The sequence below is a fragment of the Bos indicus x Bos taurus genome, chromosome 26 (genome assembly GCF_003369695.1).
Source record: "Bos indicus x Bos taurus breed Angus x Brahman F1 hybrid chromosome 26, Bos_hybrid_MaternalHap_v2.0, whole genome shotgun sequence".
NCBI classification, from domain to species: Eukaryota; Metazoa; Chordata; class Mammalia; order Artiodactyla; family Bovidae; genus Bos; species Bos indicus x Bos taurus.
The window spans coordinates 4477639-4496778 of NC_040101.1; the positions used below are offsets into that span (position 1 = coordinate 4477639).

General features: G+C 48.0%; 1 protein-coding gene across 1 annotated transcript in view; it reads left to right on the plus strand.

The window, feature by feature from the left end:
• Positions 1 to 292: 292 nt before the first annotated feature.
• The window catches only part of MKI67 (marker of proliferation Ki-67), a 30103-nt gene continuing 11255 nt past the window's right edge, over positions 293 to 19140 (plus strand). The window contains exons 1-10 of the mRNA XM_027528591.1: positions 293 to 544; positions 946 to 951; positions 7104 to 7170; positions 9262 to 9307; positions 9748 to 10848; positions 12376 to 12551; positions 13717 to 14047; positions 14139 to 14257; positions 14355 to 14526; positions 17135 to 17290. Coding sequence (XP_027384392.1) covers positions 10083 to 10848; positions 12376 to 12551; positions 13717 to 14047; positions 14139 to 14257; positions 14355 to 14526; positions 17135 to 17290 — 1720 coding nt within the window. The 5' untranslated portion in view covers positions 293 to 544; positions 946 to 951; positions 7104 to 7170; positions 9262 to 9307; positions 9748 to 10082. The remainder of the gene's footprint in view (positions 545 to 945; positions 952 to 7103; positions 7171 to 9261; positions 9308 to 9747; positions 10849 to 12375; positions 12552 to 13716; positions 14048 to 14138; positions 14258 to 14354; positions 14527 to 17134; positions 17291 to 19140) is intronic.

Consider the following 19140-nt stretch of genomic DNA (forward strand, 5'->3'; position numbering starts at 1 on the left):
TCCCATTGGCCTATCTCTACGGGGAGCCCGCCCCGCCCCGGGCAGCCCTAACCGCGCTCCCCTTGCCCCGCCCCTCAATTCCCATTGGTCTGTGTCTACGCCGGGAGGCCGCCCCGCTCCGCGCAGCCCTAACCCGCTTCCCTTGCCCGCCCCTCCACTCCCATTGGTCTGTCTCTACGCCGCTGCGCCCAATCGCTGCGCTTAGCGCCAAATTTGAATCGATGTTATCATTTGAATCGAGAGGGCGCCGCGGCGGCTTTTCGCGCCCGAGCAGCTAACGCCGGGCGCCTCCCGGACGTGGCTGGGCTGGGCCATCCGGCCGCCGGCGAGGACAAGGGGCGAGGGCAGGGGGTGGAGCGGGGACCGCGGCCGCGGCGGAGGTGGGCGCGAGTCTGCGGGCTGAGGCCCGGTCGGTCCCTGCGGCGCGGGCCGGGAGGCGGACGCAGGTGGACGTGTCCCCTGCTCCTCCCGGGGCCGACGCGAGGTGCGCGCCGCGGGGTGGTGGATCGATTCCCCTGGTGTCGGCGCGGGAGTCTCGTCCCTGGTAAGCCGCGGCCGGGGCCCTTCAGGGGGCGGGGGCAGGGGCAGCTGGCGGGGCCCCGGTGGGGGCCGCGTGGACCACGCGGGACTCTGCGGGCACCGGCGCCCTGGGCTGGGCCCTGCTCGTTCTCAGTGCTCGCGTGGGGTCTCGGCGGGAAGCCCCCGGGAGCCGCGACCCTGGTGGGCGCCGTCCTGGCCGCAGGTTTGTGAGGGGGGCGCCGAGTTGCGGGGGGACAGCCTGGGACCAGCCTGGGGCTTCCACAGCCGTCAGTATAAAGTGTGGGTCGGGGCGGCCGAGGCATTGGTGAAGCGACCCCAGTTGGTCACTTACAAGTGCCTTCTTAGCTCTTTGCTTTAGGGTAACCTCCGGCTCCCCGTGTGTTTTATTTTTGTCATTTCGTTCAGTGACCTGTAAGTCCGCTTCAGCAAACCTTTTGATGCCTGACCTTCCCGTCCGGGGATTATACTCAAATTTTTGTTTAGAAAATGGGTCCTACAAGACGCCTGGTTACCATCAAAAGGAGCGGGGTGGATGGCCCTCACTTTCCGCTGAGCCTCAGCACCTGCTTGTTTGGAAGGTGAGCCCTGCCCTTGCCTGGACAATTTAGACAATTTGGCTTTAAAAACCCCTCAGTGTTATTAATCACAGGTTGACAGATGGGACGCACAGCTCCAGGAGAAGTGGAGCCCTTGGGTTTGCACAGGATTGCCTATGTACTGTCAATGTGACTAGCTGTTTCATATGAAATAGAATTTTGAGGATGATGTTTATATAATTGTTGTTTTCTAAATCAAAGATTTAAAAATTGGTTTGATAAAAATCTATAATTGGAGAAAAATGTAAAGGATTCTCAAATCCTGCTTGACTTCAGGCAGGCTTTTGAAGGCCACTGTGTTCATCTGAAATCTCTCTGAACTGAGCATTCCTTGGCTGCTGGGGGTTACTATTGAACAAATAAGGAAGGGATCTGTGTTGGCTTGTTGGGTCTTTTTGGAAAAAAAGTGGGAATGGGAAGAAGAGTCTTTCCGGTTGTGTTTTGAGAACTTTTCTTTGGTTGCCTTCCTGTGTTGTTGGTGGCAGTGGCCCGTGTATAAACAGGAACCGTTAATCACAGCCCGCTCTCGTTCTCTAAAAGTGATGGGTAAGTTACCCTCCCTGTAGAGCCCCGTGTGGTGGAACCCTGACGCCCCCACCCACACTCCATCCTCCTACCAGTCGCCCTGCACCCATGTTTCACCACAGGCCTAACTCTGGCTCACCTTGGTGCTGTCAGCCAGTTGGCACTTCTGTCTCTGGAATTTTCTCTCTACCCTCCTACATGAGCGATTCATGTTCCCCTGAGAAGAAGCCTTCACTGAGCACTGCTCTTTTCTTTCCTAACCCGCACATGGTGATGAGGCTGCAGTTTGTCCGTTTCACTCCTAAGGTCCCGAGAGCAGAAACTATCTTGTTAACAATTATGTAGCTGGGGTCTGGTATGGGGTCTGGTGTATGAGAGGTGGTTACTGTCTGGCACACCAACAACTGTCCTGTTGAAACATCAGCTGGAGAATTGGGTTTGGAGTCAGTATGTAGCAATGGCTGTCAGCTGAGAGCCATATGACCCTCAGGAGATACCTGGCAAAGTCTGGAGACATTTTTTCATGTCACGATGTGGGAGCCCCACATCACTGACGTCAGGGAGCAGAGGTCAGCTTTGCTGCCAATCCTACAACGTACAGGACAGCTCCCCCTACAAAGAACTGTCTGGCTGGGATGTCAGTGGTGCCGAGGTGGAGAATCACTGCTCTGTAGCCATTCTCACTGGCAGTCTCCTGCCAAACATTCTCATTTCTAACGAGATAGTCTTTCTCTCATGCCTCAAAATCAGAATCTTTTCATTGACTTAGAGTAGCTGTTCACTTTCCATAACTTCCACTCTCTTCGAAAGGAAAAGACAAAAAAACATTTTGGTATCAAATGGCACTCATTCTTTCATACTGTAGTGATTAAGTGTCTTTTTATGTAAGATTGTTTAATCTAGAAACCCATTTGTAGTGTTTGATCGTGTGACACGGGGACAAAGGGCTACTCTAAGGCTCCAGAGGTTCCTGTTGAGAACAGAGGAGTCACGGTCTGTTCAAACCTGTTAAACCCATGATGGTACCAGGAGCACCGGAGGCCCAGGGAGCCTTGCTAAGGGTGTCTTCGACCAGTTTCTCTGTGGTCTGGGGAATTCTCTCTTGTGTGCTTGCTGCTGACGTCAGCTTCCTGTGAAGAGACAGGTTGCATCTAGACGATTGGTTGTTGTTGCTTGTGTTTAGGGTCTGTAGTGAGAGGAGACTTGTGACTTTGTCAGTTAATAGTGCAGTTTTAAAACAATCAGAAGCTCACAAGTTGTGAGCATTTGCTGCGTGCCAGGCAACTGACAGACCTGAGGAGCTCATTTAATTGTACGCAGAGCACCATGGAGTTTTAGTGATTTAAAGTAGTTGCTTCTACAGTGCTTGTAAAAATGGTCAGCAAAACGCAAAGACCATTTACATTGCCCCGTTTGTTTTTCCTTTATGTCATTGCGTTTACAGATCAAACAGAGTCAAACGCTGTTTTATTTTGAGTCAGTAATGTAAATTTTTTTTAATCACAACAACCTAAAAAATCTTTAATCTTTTAAATTAAGGAGTATCGAGTGTGACATTCGTATTCAGCTTCCTGTAGTCTCTAAACAACACTGCAAAATTGAAATCAGTGAGCAGGAGGTGAGTGGGTTTTTGGAAGTCTATTTTTAAAAACTTTTCACTTTGTATCCATTTATTAGTTACATGTTTTCCTGTGTTTTCTATTTATAGGCAGTATTGTTTAATTTCAGTTCCACAAATCCAACACAAATAAATGGATCTACTTTTGATAAACCTGTACAGCTAAAACATGGCGATGTGATAACTATTGTTGATCGGTCTTTCAGGTAGGTAAGAACTAACTGGGCTAAAGACTTTCTGAGTCACCAAAAGCCAGCCTCACAGTTCACCTGGGATCCTTCTTTAATGCGGGTGAACGTCAACATGTTTGAGGTTGTCATTCCCAACACTAAGTCTTCATCTGAATCCATGAGCATCTAGAAGGAATGACAAATGGAGTTTATTGTGCCCAGCTCAAGGACTTGGGAGCACATAGCTGTGCCAAGGACAGCGACCAGGCCCTAAAGGAGAATCATGATGCGGCAAACGTTGTGAAGCTGCATTCGTTTTCCTTCTCTATGTTAAAGTCAGGCACACTCATAGAAAAAGAACAAAACGAGATGCACGACCCAACTTATCGGGATGGACCAGCCTTGTGATTTCACCTGTCAGGGACTGAACTGTGCTCTCCTAAATTCACAGGTTCAAATCCTAACCCCTAGCTCCCCTGGAATGGGGCCGTTTTCAGACAGGCCTTGAAAAAGAGGATGAAGTTAAAATGAGGCTGTTAGAGTGAGTCCTAACCCACTCCCACCCGTGTCCTTATAAGAAGAGACTAGGACTCAGGGGAGCCAGGGGAGCAGGTACTCAGGGAACAACCCCGAGGAAGCAGCTGGAGCCTAGGAGAAAGGTCCCGGGAGGCCGCCCTGCCCACGCCTTGATCTTGGACTCCCGGCCTTTGGAACTGTGAGGAAAGACATTTCTCTTGTTTAAGGGTGTGGCGTTTGGTTAGAGAACTGATATACCACCCAAACCATCAGCAGCATTTCCGGAAGTTCTCCTCACACGTCTTCTCATCACCATCTCCACTCACCATGTAAACCACGAGAGCGTGGCTTCTCTGATAGCCTGAGAGGCTTCGGAGTCCTGCCTAAGCTTGCATCTCTCACCACTATGGTTTTGTCTGCCTTTATTAAGCTGCCTACACTTGTGACTGAGTTCTGCTCTCACGGTTGTGAGATTCACAGCATGGATAGGATGGGTGGACCCATCCCAGTTCCTTCTCACTGCTTAAGGGTTTCTTTGAATTAACCACAGTTTTATACACAGATACACACTATTCATTCTGGATGGACATTTGAGCAGTTTTGTTTTTGAAATGAGTCAGGGCTTGCTTTTTATGATCAGATGTGGTTAACTCTGTACTAACCTGTCCTGTGTGTTTGAAAAGCACGTGTGTTCCACAGCTGCCGGGCAGAGTGTTCTATCCTTATAGGTCCATAAGATTCAAATTCCTAACTAGAATCCTGGTAACATTTTCTGCTGATTCTTGGTTACTTGGACAGGTAAGCTGTAATCATGCATTTAGGATTTTTTTCTCTTTTGTTTTTAGCTCTGTAGGTTTTTGCTTCCTCTATTTTGAGGCCATACTGTGGGTTTAAATTAAGAATTATCTCCTCTGGGAGGATGAAGCTCCATCATGCATCATTCTGAAATGTCCCGTACATTTAGTAATGCTTTTGATGAGAGATTTCATACTATTGTTCTTTCTGCCTCTTTTTTTAAAAATCACATTGCTTTCAGCTTTCATAATCCTTAAGGTTTAGATGGTCTCTAGGAACTGGCTGCTAGACGGACTTTTGTCTATAACTGGTTGATCTTGACAGATTGACCCTTTCATCATTGTAAAATGTGCAATGTCTCTAAATAATTTTTATCTTAAAGTTAATTTTGTCTGGTATTGGTACAACCTCTGCACCTGTCTTCTGGTTGCTGTTTGCCTGGTATATCTTTCTCCATCATTATACTTTCATCCTATGTATGTTTTTTTAAGAAAATATACACTTTAAAAATGTTTTTACTGAATATTAAATGATTATAAGTACTGTAAGTTAGACATTTAGCCAAAGCACACTTACTTACAGGTTAAATACAGTCATAAAGATGTCTTAAATAGAAACTCATCATGCAGGCAAATTGAGTTCTTTGATGCCCTCTTTTGGAAAGTAGAGGGTGAGAGAAAAAAGGTCTTACATCCCATACGAAAGAGAGTGACGTCTAGAAGAATTTACATGGTGTTAGTGATTTTCTGTGACCAAATTGCTAAGGTTGCCAGACTTAGAAAAACAAAACAAAGCCAAAAAGCCCAGGTTGTTCAGTTAAGCTTGAATTTCAGATAAATGAAACATATATATATTTTTTTGCAGTACTATTTGTGTCTTTGATTCTCAACTGTATCTGTTGTAGGAGGCAATATATTAATAGTCAGATCCTTTTTGTCATCCATTCTGCTAAATGGAACTCCGTTTTCATTACTGCCTTCATTTGTATTGAATAGATATTTTCAAATTTGAATATACTGATCATTTCTTTTTCTGTGCTTTTTGTGAATTTGCCTTCATTTTTAAAGGGTGTTTTTATTGGATAGAGACTTCTAGATAGGAAATAACTGGTGTGGAATGGAGAACCAGAACTATTTCCCCCAAATGAGATGCTGTTCAGATTAAGACTGAGATGATCAAATATCTCTAGCAACAAATAGAAAATGGGTTTGAGGAAGAAGGGCTTGTTTCAGAACTCTGGCGCTGTGAGAAACAATCCCAGACGCCTGGCGGCTCCAGTCTTGCTTGGTGCTACTGTTCAGTTGCTCAGTTGTGTCCAACTCTTTGAGACCCCATGGACTGCAGCACACCAGGCATCCCTGTCCTTCACCATCTCCTTAAATCTGCTCAAACTCACATCCACTGAGTCAGTGGCACCATCCAACCATCTCATCCTCTGTCTCCCCCTTTTCCTCCTGCCCTCAATCTTTCCCAGCATCAGAGTCTTTTCCAAGGAGTCAGTTCTTCGCATCAGGTGGCCAAAGTATTGGAGTTTCAGCTTCAGCATTAGTCCTTCTAATGTATATTCAGGGTTGATTTCCTTTAGGAATGACTGGTTTGATCTCCTTGCAGCCCAAGGGACTCTTAAGAGTCTTCTTCAATACCACAGTTCAAAAGCATCAATTCTTCGACACTCAGCCTTTAGATCTTACTTAGGTGGCATCTAAATTCTTTTCATCCTCTCTTACCTGGTTACCTAAGTTCAGTATGTGTTACAAAATCTTGTTCTGTGAGTTGATACCCGAAGTCTGTTAGAACAACTATGTCTCTTCCTAAATATCTTTACATCTTCCTAAAACGTGCCTCTGTTCAGACACAGATGGAGTAACTGGGAAGCTTGAAGAGCTCATAGTGATCTGAAGTTAAAGTATAGCTCTGTAATTACTCTGCAGTGAATGACATCACAAAGTGGTAAAAGGTGACAGATGCCACCCAGCTTCTTGGTTAACCTTCCACGCCATCACATGATTTCCATGAGAAAAAACTAAGAGACACCTGATTTTGTTCGATTACACAGTCGGGTCCAACAGTGTAGGTGCTCAGCGATACTGTAAAGGCTGGTTAGGGTTTCAGAAATTAATCTGGTTCCAATCACTGACGACGGTGTTCTGAAAGAAACAAAGCAATTTACCTAAGTTTTTTGTGTAAAAACACTTCTCTAACTCTAAATGTCTTTCCTTGAATAAGGTAATATCTTGAACAAAACCTGAAGTTTGTTCCTTGGACATTAGTCAGATATAGTAGTTTTATTTTCGGTCACAAATGTTTAATCTGAGTATATGTCTGTGATTCTGTGCACTTCAGGTATGAAAATGAAAGTCATCAGGATGGAAGCAAGTCACCTGGATTTCCGGGACAAAGACGGGACCAGGTGATGGGGGATGTCACCCAGCTTTGGGCTCTGAGTCTTTTCTGCATGATGATATGAAAGCATTTGTCTGCACTGACAGTGTGTTTTGTTACCCAGGAGAACAGTTTACCAGTTATAGTAGGAAGTGTCACTAAGGTATAAAGCAAGCTGGACTTAGATATATCAGTATAATCTAAGCTACCATTCCTCTTTTATTCAACGTGCGAGTACTGAGTGTCACACTTTGGGCCCCAAAGTCTCCTCAAGTGTCTCACAATCTGATTTTGCAAACCTTTGGATAAGACAGCCCTGACATAGAACTCTGATTCCAGAACCATGGGATCTGGTGGTTCATTTTGTGCCCCATTTATTCATCCATTTTTATTTTTCTGAGATAATCACATTAGAGTTGTGGGTGGCAGAGATGCTTTCCAGGTTTGATGGACAGATGACCCATAACACTGAAAGAGAGTCAGTGCCTTTTGTTTATCAGTGGAGAGAACACATTCCAAATGGTCCGTCTTCCTAAAATGCAGTTCTGGGAGATTTAGTAGGACTTAGAATGTTCCAGGTAAATCCTGAGACTTCCTGTCCATCCTCCTTTTTACAAAGCTACTCAAGCTAGTCTTGTCTGACCAGGTTGGAATACCCTGGCTTGAGAGTCTTATCACAGGGACTCCTGAGATCAGCCAGAGGCTCTGCATTTGAAGGTGCTCCTCCTTCCCGAGAGAAGTAACTAATGTCAACCTGCTCATCAGCTTTGGGGGAAGGCTAGCTTCTGAGGGCTTCCCAGGTGGTAAAGAATCTGCCTGCCAGTGCAGGAGATGTGGGTTCGGTCCCTGGGTCTGGAAGATACTCTGGAAGAGATAATGGCAACCCATGCCAGTATTCTTTCCTAGAAAAATCCATGGACAGAGGAGCCTGGTGGGCTACAGTCCATGGGGGTCGAAAAGAGTCAGATGCGACTGAGCAGCTAAATACTCCCACACACAGCTTCTGAGGTATCCCGTCTATCACCACACCCTCCAACTTGCTGTTGTTATTCATTCACTCAGTCGTGTCCAACTCTTTGTGACTCCATGGACTTCAGCATGCCAGGCTTCCCTGTCCTTTACTATCTCCTGGAGTTTGTGAACTTGTAACTCTAACTTGTGAGTGGGTATAAAGAAACCAATCAAAAAGTTGAACTAAGGGTTAGATAGGGGGTTCCAAGGGTCTGTGACCAGAGTGTTATCTGGGTTGGGATAACAGAAATATCGAAATTGAATACTTAGAACATGTCATCTGACTGATCTTTATGACTGTTGGATATTATCGTGCAAAAAATACAGGCTTATATTTTGTACAGACTTTTTAAATTTTAATTGGTTTTTATTGTTCAGAAACTGAGCCCTCACACAGGAAGTTTGACAAGCAGTGCATTCAATACCAAGAAATCGGAAATTGATTAAAGACAGAAGTTAAAGTATTTGCCGTTGGGTATATTTTGTGATTTCCCCCAGTGATTCAGAGGACATTATTCTTCTAACTTTGGAACAGTATTGGACTTTGTATCTTGTATCTTGTTATTCTGTAGTCGGTCTTCACCGGATAAAAAGCTGCCTGGGAAAGATCATGAAGGCGGCCAAGCAGGAAAGCTAGATCTGATCCCAGTGCTCTGAGGGTGCAGAGCCTCTGGGCGCGCTGTTCACCTCTGCCTTAACTCCTGGGCTTTCAGATACACCTCCAGTGTCTGCCAGCAGAGAGCCCACATGCTAAATTAATCCCACTTCCCCCACGGATCCTGTAGCCAATTTTTGCTAAAACGGAGTGTGAAGGCGATGACCCTGTGCCTTTGGTAGGTTCCCAGACCCTGAGGGTAGGTGATGTTGACTTTCAGCTTTGATTCTTCTTTCACAGAAGTTCAATGAATTAAAAAACCATCTGAGAAATCCTTGTGTTGTGAGCACCAGCACCTGAAGGTCTGGGCTCATTTCCCAAAGTCTCTTCAAGTCCTAAAGAGCAGTAGGGTAGAGAAGGCCATCCCGCCGGAAGAGTATCTCAGTAAATATGATTTACTGTCAGTATCTGAAAAGGCTTCTAAATTGATCTTCGTATTTTGCCCATTTACAGGAAGCTTCACGTCGGGTCTCAAGATCCAGCTTATCTTCCAATCCAGGTCAGTAGTTTTTTGTTTTCGTTTGTTTTCCTGAGATCCTGTAAGATCAGTTCTTCATGTAGACTTGTGGTGAGGAAGGGACAGACATAGGCAGGCACCCGAGTTAACCTTTCCCCCAAGTGGTGTTTGGGCGCCATGCTGGATGGAGGGGTCCACGTGGAGACACATTGGCCGACTCAGTTGTCCCCTTAATTCTGGGCAGATTGGCAGCACTGGATGCCTGAGACTGGCTGTCACACGCTGAAGTGCTTTATCTATTTGGTTTGTAATATTAGTGTCAGAATACTGTCACCATACATTTTGGACATTAAGAAAGTTTTAGGCCAAGTGAAAAGCTAGGTTTTTAAGACAGTTTGAAATAGTTTCCAAAATGTGCATATTGCGCATGTTAAAATCATTGAGAAAATCTCAAACTTCTTATTTCATAATTCATTGTCAAGAAGGGAAAGCTCAAGATTCCAGCGCCCATTCAGAAGTCACGGAAGAAGCTGTTTCAGGAAGGCCTGTGGCCCACGGGGAAGACGTCACGGCCACACACGCTGTCTCAGGGCGCCAGGAAGACCATGTGTCCAGGAAAACACCCAGTCGTGTTCGTTCCTCAGAACTTCCTGGAGATACCTGCAGAGGTCCGACGGATCCTACCACCGGGGACTTGAAAGAAGATCGCAGTGTAGCATCAGGGACCTGTCGTGAAGAACCGAAGGCTCTTTCCTCCATACAATGTCTTAAGAGGAGTGACCAAAGTGAGTCTCCCTTTAGGAAGCTTTACGAGTCAATGAAAGTGGAGTTAGATGTGAACCCAGGAAAAGACAATGTTCTGCAGAATCGCAGAAAATCAGGACTGCAGCATCACTGCACAGCGGGCAGAGAAAGCGCTGATGGGTTACAGGACGAGACTCTGGTCTCCCCCAAATCCAGACGGAAGTCGGGCCGAAGCCCCCACATGAAAGCAGACCCTGGTTTGGGGGAGCAAGGAAGTAGCCAGACTGAGGGAGACGGGAGTGGGGAGCCGGTTCAGATGCCCAAGGAGCCCAAGAGTCCTGGCATCGCCCTCACGGAGACGGAGACAAGGAAAACCAGGACCCCTGTGCGGTGTTCACAGCAAACCAAAATGCCCCTGTGGTGTTCACCACACAGCCCCTCCCGGAGGCAGCGGAGTGAAGACCCGAGTGTCGGCGGTGGCCGTGTATCCCAGAGTCTAGACCAAAGTGAAGGCTCCAGGGCAGATGATCAGATGTTCACTCCCCAGAAGTTCTTGCCTGGAAATCAAACACCTGTTAAAATTGGGAGTTTTGAAAATACACCAGAAAAGCTTTTCTCCAGAAAGAGGAAGAGTGTTCCTGCAAATGTTGACCGTCTGACTGCAGAAACTGAGATTCCACCTCCGATGATCTCAGCTCCACTGGCCCTTCAAGTAGAAAGGAAGATTGAGAGCGATCTTCTCAACAAGCCTGAGAAGCTGGGCCCGGCAACTGGACAAGTGGGCCCTGGGTTATCCGGTCTCGACACAGCTGACGTCAGCAGCTTCGGTGATTCCACGAGTAAGTCTGTTTAACTGTCCGTTTATTTCCCCCCCGAAGTTTGCGCCTACCTCGTGTCTAGGTGTGAATTAGCGGTCCTTCCTTCATTTGCTAATGATTCGCTCTGAGGCACTTAGGGATCGTGTTAAGAGCCATATTCGTCATCTGCCCATAGATTTATGTGAAAACCCTGATAACTCACCAACCAGAGGAGGTGCTGGCTACTAGGGAAGAACTAGCAGGGGTCTAAGGAGATAGGGTGGCCCCAAAATATATTTGATTCTTGGGAGAATAAGCTTGAGCATAATTGCTTTTCATAGAAGTTCAGTTCTGAACTATAAGCTCTTATATCCTATAAGTTGGGCCTTTAGAATAAGCAGTGGAAACCCCTTGGAAATCTTTTCATGTGGAGTGGTTCCTAGAACACCCTTGGACTGCCTCCGTGGGTTTATGTGCCAGGTGCTGCTGTGGGTGCCCTTCAGACACCTGCTCCCCAGCCTCCATGCTGGCACAGGCGGGCCCGTGGGACAGGTGTCGTATTCTCTTCTGCAAGTGGGGAAGCCACCTGATGGCATGCCGCAGGCGGCAGAGATGTGACCCGTGGGGCAGGAGGGGCAGCTCGGGAGCCTCCCACACTCCCTAGGGGACCCCAGGTGCTCAGAGGCTGTGCCCGGCTCACAGTCCTCAGGGGGGACTCCCAGGTACTCTCAGGCTGTGCCCGGCTCACAGTCCTTACGGGGCCGCTGGGTGCTCAGAGGCTGTGCCCGGCTCATAGTCCTCCGGGGGGCTCCCGGGTGCTCTCAGGCTGTGCCTGGCTTATAGTCCTCACGGGGACCCCTGGGTGCTCTCAGGCTATGCCCGGCTCACAGTCCTCATGGGGACCCCCTGGGTGCTCAGAGGCTGTGTCCAGCTGTCGGCTCTGCATCTGCAGGGAGCCCGTGGGGTGGGGTGTGTGGTTCTGAAATCAGACTCACGTGCATGACTTCATGGTGTTCCCCATGAGTGTCACAAATGGGGCATGTCACTTAGACAAGGGTTTGTGTTAATGAGCAGTTCACAAAGGTGTGTAGTTGGGCCTGTCTGTCCAGATCTCCGGGAGAAGCTTCCAGCCCCTGGTTCCACTCACATGCAGGTCTGGGTGAGGCCTGAGTGTGAGTCCCTTGGGAAAGCCTACTCAGGCCACTGCTGGAGCTCATCGCTGGTATCGCCCTGGTCCACCAGTGGGGACCACTGATCAGGGAGCTCATCGCTGGCATCCCCGTGGTCCAGAGTGGGGACCATTGATCAGCCATGCCCTGCATTAGGCTCCGTCCGCACAGGACTTGTCACCGTGTAAACAGAGTCCTTGCACTGTTGCGTTGGGCCTTGGCATTTCGTGGTTTGTCCTGGATCTTTCGTTAGCTTCGTCAGCATCAGGAGAGTATGAGGGTGGTGAGGTGCCAGGCCTCAGGGAACTCGCAGTAGGTTTGTCTTTAATGGTTAGTGGAAGCAGGTCACACCTGGGGCGCGGTTTCCTTTGCACTCTGACATCTGTGCCCATTCCTCTAGATAAGATGGAGGGCATGGCTGCAAAGAGGAGGCGGGTCTCCTTTGGGGGTTGCCTGAGACCCGAATTATTCGACGAAAACTTACCTCCCAACACACCTCTCAAAAGAGGAGAGACGCCAAAGCAAAGACGGTCACTGGCCGCCCACACGCCCACCGTCCTGAAGAAAATCATCAAGGTGAGGCTCCCCACGGGTCCCCCTGGGGTCTGATGATGGCGTACATCCTTGGTCCACACTCTTTCCAAGGGCTTCCCTGGTGGCTCAGCAGTAAAGGATCTGCCTGCAGTGCAGGAGACCCAGATTTGATCCCTGGGTCAGGAAGATCCCCTGGAGAAGGGACTGGTAACCCACTCCACCATTCTTGCCTGGGAAATCCCATGGACAGAGGAGCCTGGTGGGTTACAGTCCATGAGGTTGCAAAGGGTTGGATGTGACTGAAGTGACGAACACTTTTTTTTTCACTCTTTACAAACCTCTCACACTAGTAGAATGACAGTGAAGACCTTCTTTCTAAGAAAAAAATAAAAAGCCAACATCTCTGTGAGGACGCATTCCCAGGGGTGTTGGCAAATGGACCCTGAGTTCCGAACCACAACCCAAGGGTGCCTGAGCACAGGTGGGTCCTCAGGACCTCCCTTCTCTGCAGAGGCGGCCTGCCGACCACACTTCTGGGCCAGGTGGTCACGCTCGGGTTATAGTTAAATACCATTTGGAAAGACAGAGCCGTAAGATTGTGTTTTTTCCCTTTTAGAATGACGAGGTGAAAGACAGAGCTTGGATGGCATGCACACCATGGTTTTGACCGTCAGCTCTTTAGAATTTTTCATCACTGACCCTTTAGGGGTGTGATCTTACATCTCTAGAGAGGTGTGGACCCCACCCCCTAGCTCCCCTTCTCCACAGGGCCTGGGTAGTCTTTAATTTCTTTTCATTTCAGTTAATTTTCTTTTCCTGTTGGTATGTCTCCTTCCCACCTCTTTTGTATGAGCCCTGGAAACGGGCCGAACCCAACCTTCTGATGGGTTTGGAACCCACGCTGACCCAAGGTGGTTAGATTCCCACGGAGTGTGTTTCCTTGGGTATAGATCAGAGCCCCACTCATCAGGAAGTTCCTTCCACCTTTCCACTGGAAATGCCTCAGTTAAGACTTATTCAGTGCTTTCTTTTCTCCCTTCTTTTTAAGTGAGAGACACAGACTCCTATCTCCGCTGTACGCTTGACAGACACTAGTCAGGGCAGTCGGTGCTTTGAGATTTGCACGACTAAAATTGTTGCATGGGTAGGGTTTTCACATTCATTACACGGATGTTATATTTGGGGTAAGGTTTCCTACACATTCCAATCTTGCCAGGAGCAGCCCCAGCCATCAGGGAAAGAAGATTCTTCAGAAGTCCGTCTGAAAGTGACCTCACCGGATGCCTTCATGAGCCCTCTGGCTGCTAACGCCGTCCACGCTTCTGCGGCCACTCCTGACCGATGCCGCAGGCTGTCCAAGGTGTCTTGCGTGTCCGGTGTCAGCAGGTCCCCGCATCAGACAGATGTCCCCAGAAAAGGAGGGAGACGGAGCGGCAGCCTCCCTCCCCAGAGAGCCTCCCTGGAGCGGAACCAGCATGGGATCCTCCAGACGATTTTCTCCAGGAGAAGGAGCGGTGCCTCGGAAGCCAATTTGATTGGTAAGTGCGTGGTGTCTGCAGATGGGGTTCGAGGCGGACTTTCCTGTGGGTGCCGGTTTGGGAATGTCTCCGCATCTCTTTCCCGTGACAGTGGCAAGATCATGGGCAGATGTGGTGAAACTCGGTGCCAAGCAGGCCCAGAATAAAGCTGTGAAACGTGGCCTTCCCAAGCAACCGGGCAGACGGCAGAGAAGAGCCAACACTCTGAAGGTGCGTGTTCCAACGTGGCGTGTGCTCTTGCATCAGGGGGATGTGAAGGGTGGCTTTCAGGCTTTGACGTGTTGTCGATATCCCGATCGTTTTCCAGAAGCCGCCCGGCCCCGTTCACAGTCAGTTCAGCACCGGCCACGCGAACTCTCCCTGCACCATCGTCATAGGGAAAGCTCAGCTCGAGAAAGTGACCGCACCGGCTCGGCCCTACAGGGTGATAAACAACTTCTTGGTCAGCAAACCGAGGGACTTCAGTGAAGATCTTTCAGGTAAAAGCATAGCCCTGTCTCTTATAAACCAGAGCCCTGTCCTCCTCCTGTGGGGGTTCCACCGGGGTGGGCATTTCGTTTGTTTATCTGCTGTGCCTGGGACAGGAAGATAAATAATCCAGACAACTCGGGGGCGGGGGGCGGCATGGTGTTCAAGGAAGAGGGAGCTGGATTGGAGAGCAAGGACCGGTCCCCGACGATCTGGGGTCACATGTCCTGCAGGAAGCAGATGGGAAATGCACACTTGTTTTCCCTTTGGATTGAAGAGCAGTTGGTTTACAGTGTTGTGTTAGTTTTAAGTGTGTAGCACAGAGATTCAAATATATATGTATATAATTATTTTAAAAAAATATTTCTTTAGCTGTTTTACTCGTCTGGCTGTGTCAGTTCTTTGTGGCACACAGGCTTCTCTCTAGTCGTGGTGACGCAGGCTCAGTAGTTGAGACACGCAGGCTTAGTTGCCCCTCTGACATATGGGATCTTAGTTCCTTGACCAGGGATCAAACCCATGTCCGCTACATTGGAAGGCAAATTCTTAACCACTGGACCACCAGGTGACGGCTGTATTCTTTTTAAAATTCTTTTCCAGTATGAGTTACTACTACAGTATGAGTTATACTCGGAAATGGAGTATAGTTCCGTGTGCTATTTGGTAGATCCTTGGTGGTTCCCTAAGTGAATGCACATCATTGCCTGGCAGAGCAGCACAGGTACAGGAGAACTGGCAGCCACTGTGTGCTTGGTGAGGAAAGCAGGCTTGCTTGTATAATTGCCCTTTCTTTGCATCTCTACCAGTGGGTTACCCCAGAGTTGGGGTATTTGATTTAAGTGATATTTTGCTTCTTGAAGACTTCCTCCCCTTGTTTTGTGGAACAAAGGCCTGTGGAAGGGCTTCCTTGAACCTTTCGTAGTTGAGCCAGTGTTGCCATTTTTAAAGTATGATGTGACCTGCTTGTGCTTGGACCAGGTTAGGGCCACGGCAGGGCCCTGGCTCTGAGCTTTGATGCTATTGGTGCATGGCTTGCCCAGTGGCTTCCCTTCTGAGCTCCCACTTCTGGTGGGAGGTGACACTTGCATCCATTAGGTGGCATCCCGTTTTTATCTCCTGGCAGATTTTCAGACGGGAAAATTACTGTACCACTTATATAACAATGCAAGATGCCCTCTAATTAAAGTCACATCTGGAGCAACACATTTAGCTTTTTAAAAGTAAACTACAAATCATTCTGGGAGGATGCCCCATGAGGGGAAAAAAACTTGGAGCTCGGGCTTCCATGGTGGCCCAGTGGATAAGAATCCGCCTGCCAATGCAGGAGACACAGGTTCGAGCCCTGGTCTGGGAGGATCCCACGTGCTGCGGGGTAACTAAGCGCATGTGCCTCAAGTACTGAGCCTGTGGAGTAACTAAGCGCATGTGCCTCAAGTACTGAGCCTGTGCTCCAGAGCCTGTGTTCTGCAGCAGGAGAAGCCACCGCCATGAGGAGCCTGCGGACCATAACTCAAGAGCAGCCCCCAGTTGCCACAACCAGGGAAAAGCCCACTCAGCAGTGAAGACCCCCTGCACAGCCAAACATAAACAAATAAAATTAAAAAAAAAAAAAATTAGAGCTTACACCACCCAACATGCAGCTCCATGTGTATCTGTGTATCCCTGTAAATTGTGCACACTGAGAGTGTGTTAAGGTGTATGTTGTGAAACAGTGAAGACAAAGATGAAGAGAAGTTTAAATACTTAGCACGTGGGGTGTGGGTGTTCTCAGCCTTCCTCCAAAACATTTTGTAGACATGCAACAATGGTCACCCTCAGTGTGAGTACTTTTATGACAAAACATTAACACATGATGAAGCCTAAATATCCTGGATATTTTCAGTGAGGCCTTAGCAGTAGTGGATGGATGAGGTTTTAAGGGGCTTGGCTGGCTTGGGTACCTTCAGAACAGGCTGCCAAACACACTTTGCAGATGTTGCCAGCCTGAGAGCATCTTTTTGATCCATTGTTGTCAGAATGAGAACAATAAGGAGAATGGGGGATAATGAATGTTTGAGAAACTTAAATCTTCCCTTTGGAGAACTGTATTTTTTTTTCCCCTTGAGGTTTTGTTAGTACTGCCTTTTGGTGTTAAAATGAAAAGGAGGTGATATTATTACTTGAGAGTACTAAAAATGGGCAGTCCTATGTCACTTTTAAAATCTGGAGACATTTTGTTTGTACATGAACTCCAGAACTGCGTCCCTAAGGACGTTTTCAGGAAGCTTGAGGGCCCTAGGTTTCGGCAGGCATGGTAGGGAGACCCCCCACAGGGCAATCTCTGTCCTCTCCGCAGCACTCACATCTGGAGAACACTAAAAGACTGCAGATGTCGACCTCCTTCATTAGATCTTTCCAAGAAGAAGGGCAGAGGAGATGTGATAAATGATCTAACTCCCCAGTGCCCGCTTCTAAAAATGGGTTCACAACCAGCATCACCCTCTCCTGAGACTCTATCCCTGGAATTCTAGGGGGTGATCTGTTATTTGGCTTCTGCCATCCCCTCTTTTGTGCTTGACGGGCATGCTTGTTTGCAGGTATGGGCAGTCTACTAACTGCTTTTCCACTGTTGTGTGACAGGGCTGCCTGAAATGTTCAAGACACCAGTAAAAGAGAAGCTGCAAAGGATGAGCATGTGTCCCCCCACTTTTCCAAATTCAGAGGATTTGTTTGGAAAAGAGCTTCCAGGACCTCATTCAGGAGAAAAACCTCTGCTGTGCACTTTGGAAAATTTTGGTTGGTTTCCTTTTTTCACCCCAGCACTTTGATCTTTTCAGTCAGAACTGTAGACAGTCTTCTTTTGTTACAAAAGCTATGGTATTATCTCTCTACGACAGATAATGCTGTCCAGCTTCTTTGTCCTATTGTTTATAGGGGGAATTTCTATCAGCAGTAGAACCAGCACTGACTTTCAGAGACTTGCATAAAAAGGCAAACCCGTTTACTAACCATAAGCTCCCTCTGTGCACGTGGCCTTCTTCATCTTGCATAAGTGAAGAGGTTGACAAGCAGCCAAGTGTAATCATCTCTCTTCGTGTGTGTGTGCGTGTGCTAGGTTGCTTGTTGCGTCTGACTCTTTGTGACCCCATGGACTGTATGTAGCCCACCAGACTCCTCTGGCCATGGGATTCTCCAGGCAAGAATACTGGAATGGGTTGCGATGCCTTCCTCCAGGGGACCTTCCCCACCCAGAGATCAAACCTGTGTCTTTTAAGTCTCCTGCATTGACAGCGGGTGCTTTACCACTAGTGCCACCTGGGAAGCCCTCTCTCATCATGGTGGTGGTTTAGTCACTAGGTTGTGTCCTACTCTTGCGAGCCCATGGACTGTAGCCTGCCAGGCTCCTCTGTCCATGGGATTCTCCAGGCAAGAATACTGGAGTGGGTTGCCATTTCCTTCTCTAGGGAATCTTCCTGATCTGGGGATCGAACCTATGTCTCCTGCATTGCAGGCAGATTGTTTACCAACTTAGCTAGAAGGGAAGCTCTCATCATACTTGTAGGTAAATTACTCAGATGTGAAAGTGCTGTCGGCAAAGAGAAAGACAGCAGGTGTCCACCGCGCAGGTACTGAGGCTTCTCTGGGGTAGACACCTGCCACAGGATGAGTGTGAGATGGACACATGATGTCTATCTTCTCTGCCATTGACACTGATCACCATGTACCTGTCGTAGAGAGAACAGCATGCTATGCTTGAGGTGCTTCCTATCGCTGAAAAATAGATGTTTCCTGTGTAACACAGACCCTAAGCACGCTAAGTATAATCCCCATTATTGCATTGGTGGTCCAGCAGATTGAACAGCTGTTTCTATGGTTTGATGGAAAAAATGTCTGTCACTGAGACCTGGGTGGCAGCCTTCAGAGGACCTTTCTTTCTTTTTTAAGATTTTTTTTTTCTTAATGTGGACTATTTTTCAAGTCTATTGAATTCATTACAATACTGCTTCTGTATTATATTTTCGTTTTTTTTAGCCAAGAGGCATGTGGGATTTTTGCTCCCTGACCAGTGTTCGAACCCATACCTCTTGCATTGGAAGGTGAAGGTTTAACCACTGGACCACAAGGGAAGTCCCAGGGAACCCCTGCTAAGGAATTATTTTTCTTTTACCTAATTCCTATAGCTCCTTATCACCACCTATGATGACCTCACTCTATAGCACCCTTAACATGATTCATCGGAGAAGGCAATGGCACCCCACTCCAGTACTCTTGCCTGGAAAATCCCATGGATGGAGGAGCCTGGTAGGCTGCAGTCCATGGGGTCGCGAAGAGTCAGACACGACTGAACGACTTCACTTTCATTTTTCACTTTCATGCACTGGAGAAGGAAATGGCAACCCACTCCAGTGTTCTTGCCTGGAGAATCCCAGGGATGGGGGAGCCTTGTGGGCTGCAGTCTATGGGGTCGCACAGAGTCGGACACGACTGAAGTGACTTAGCGGCAGCAGCAGCAGCATTATTCATACATGGGTGTGGTTCACGTCAGACAGATTTATCTCTGTCTGGTAGAGACAGCCTCATATCCTGGGGTGGATGAGAGTCAAAACTAGCTTTTAAGTAATATTTTATGAGAATCAGATAGCAAA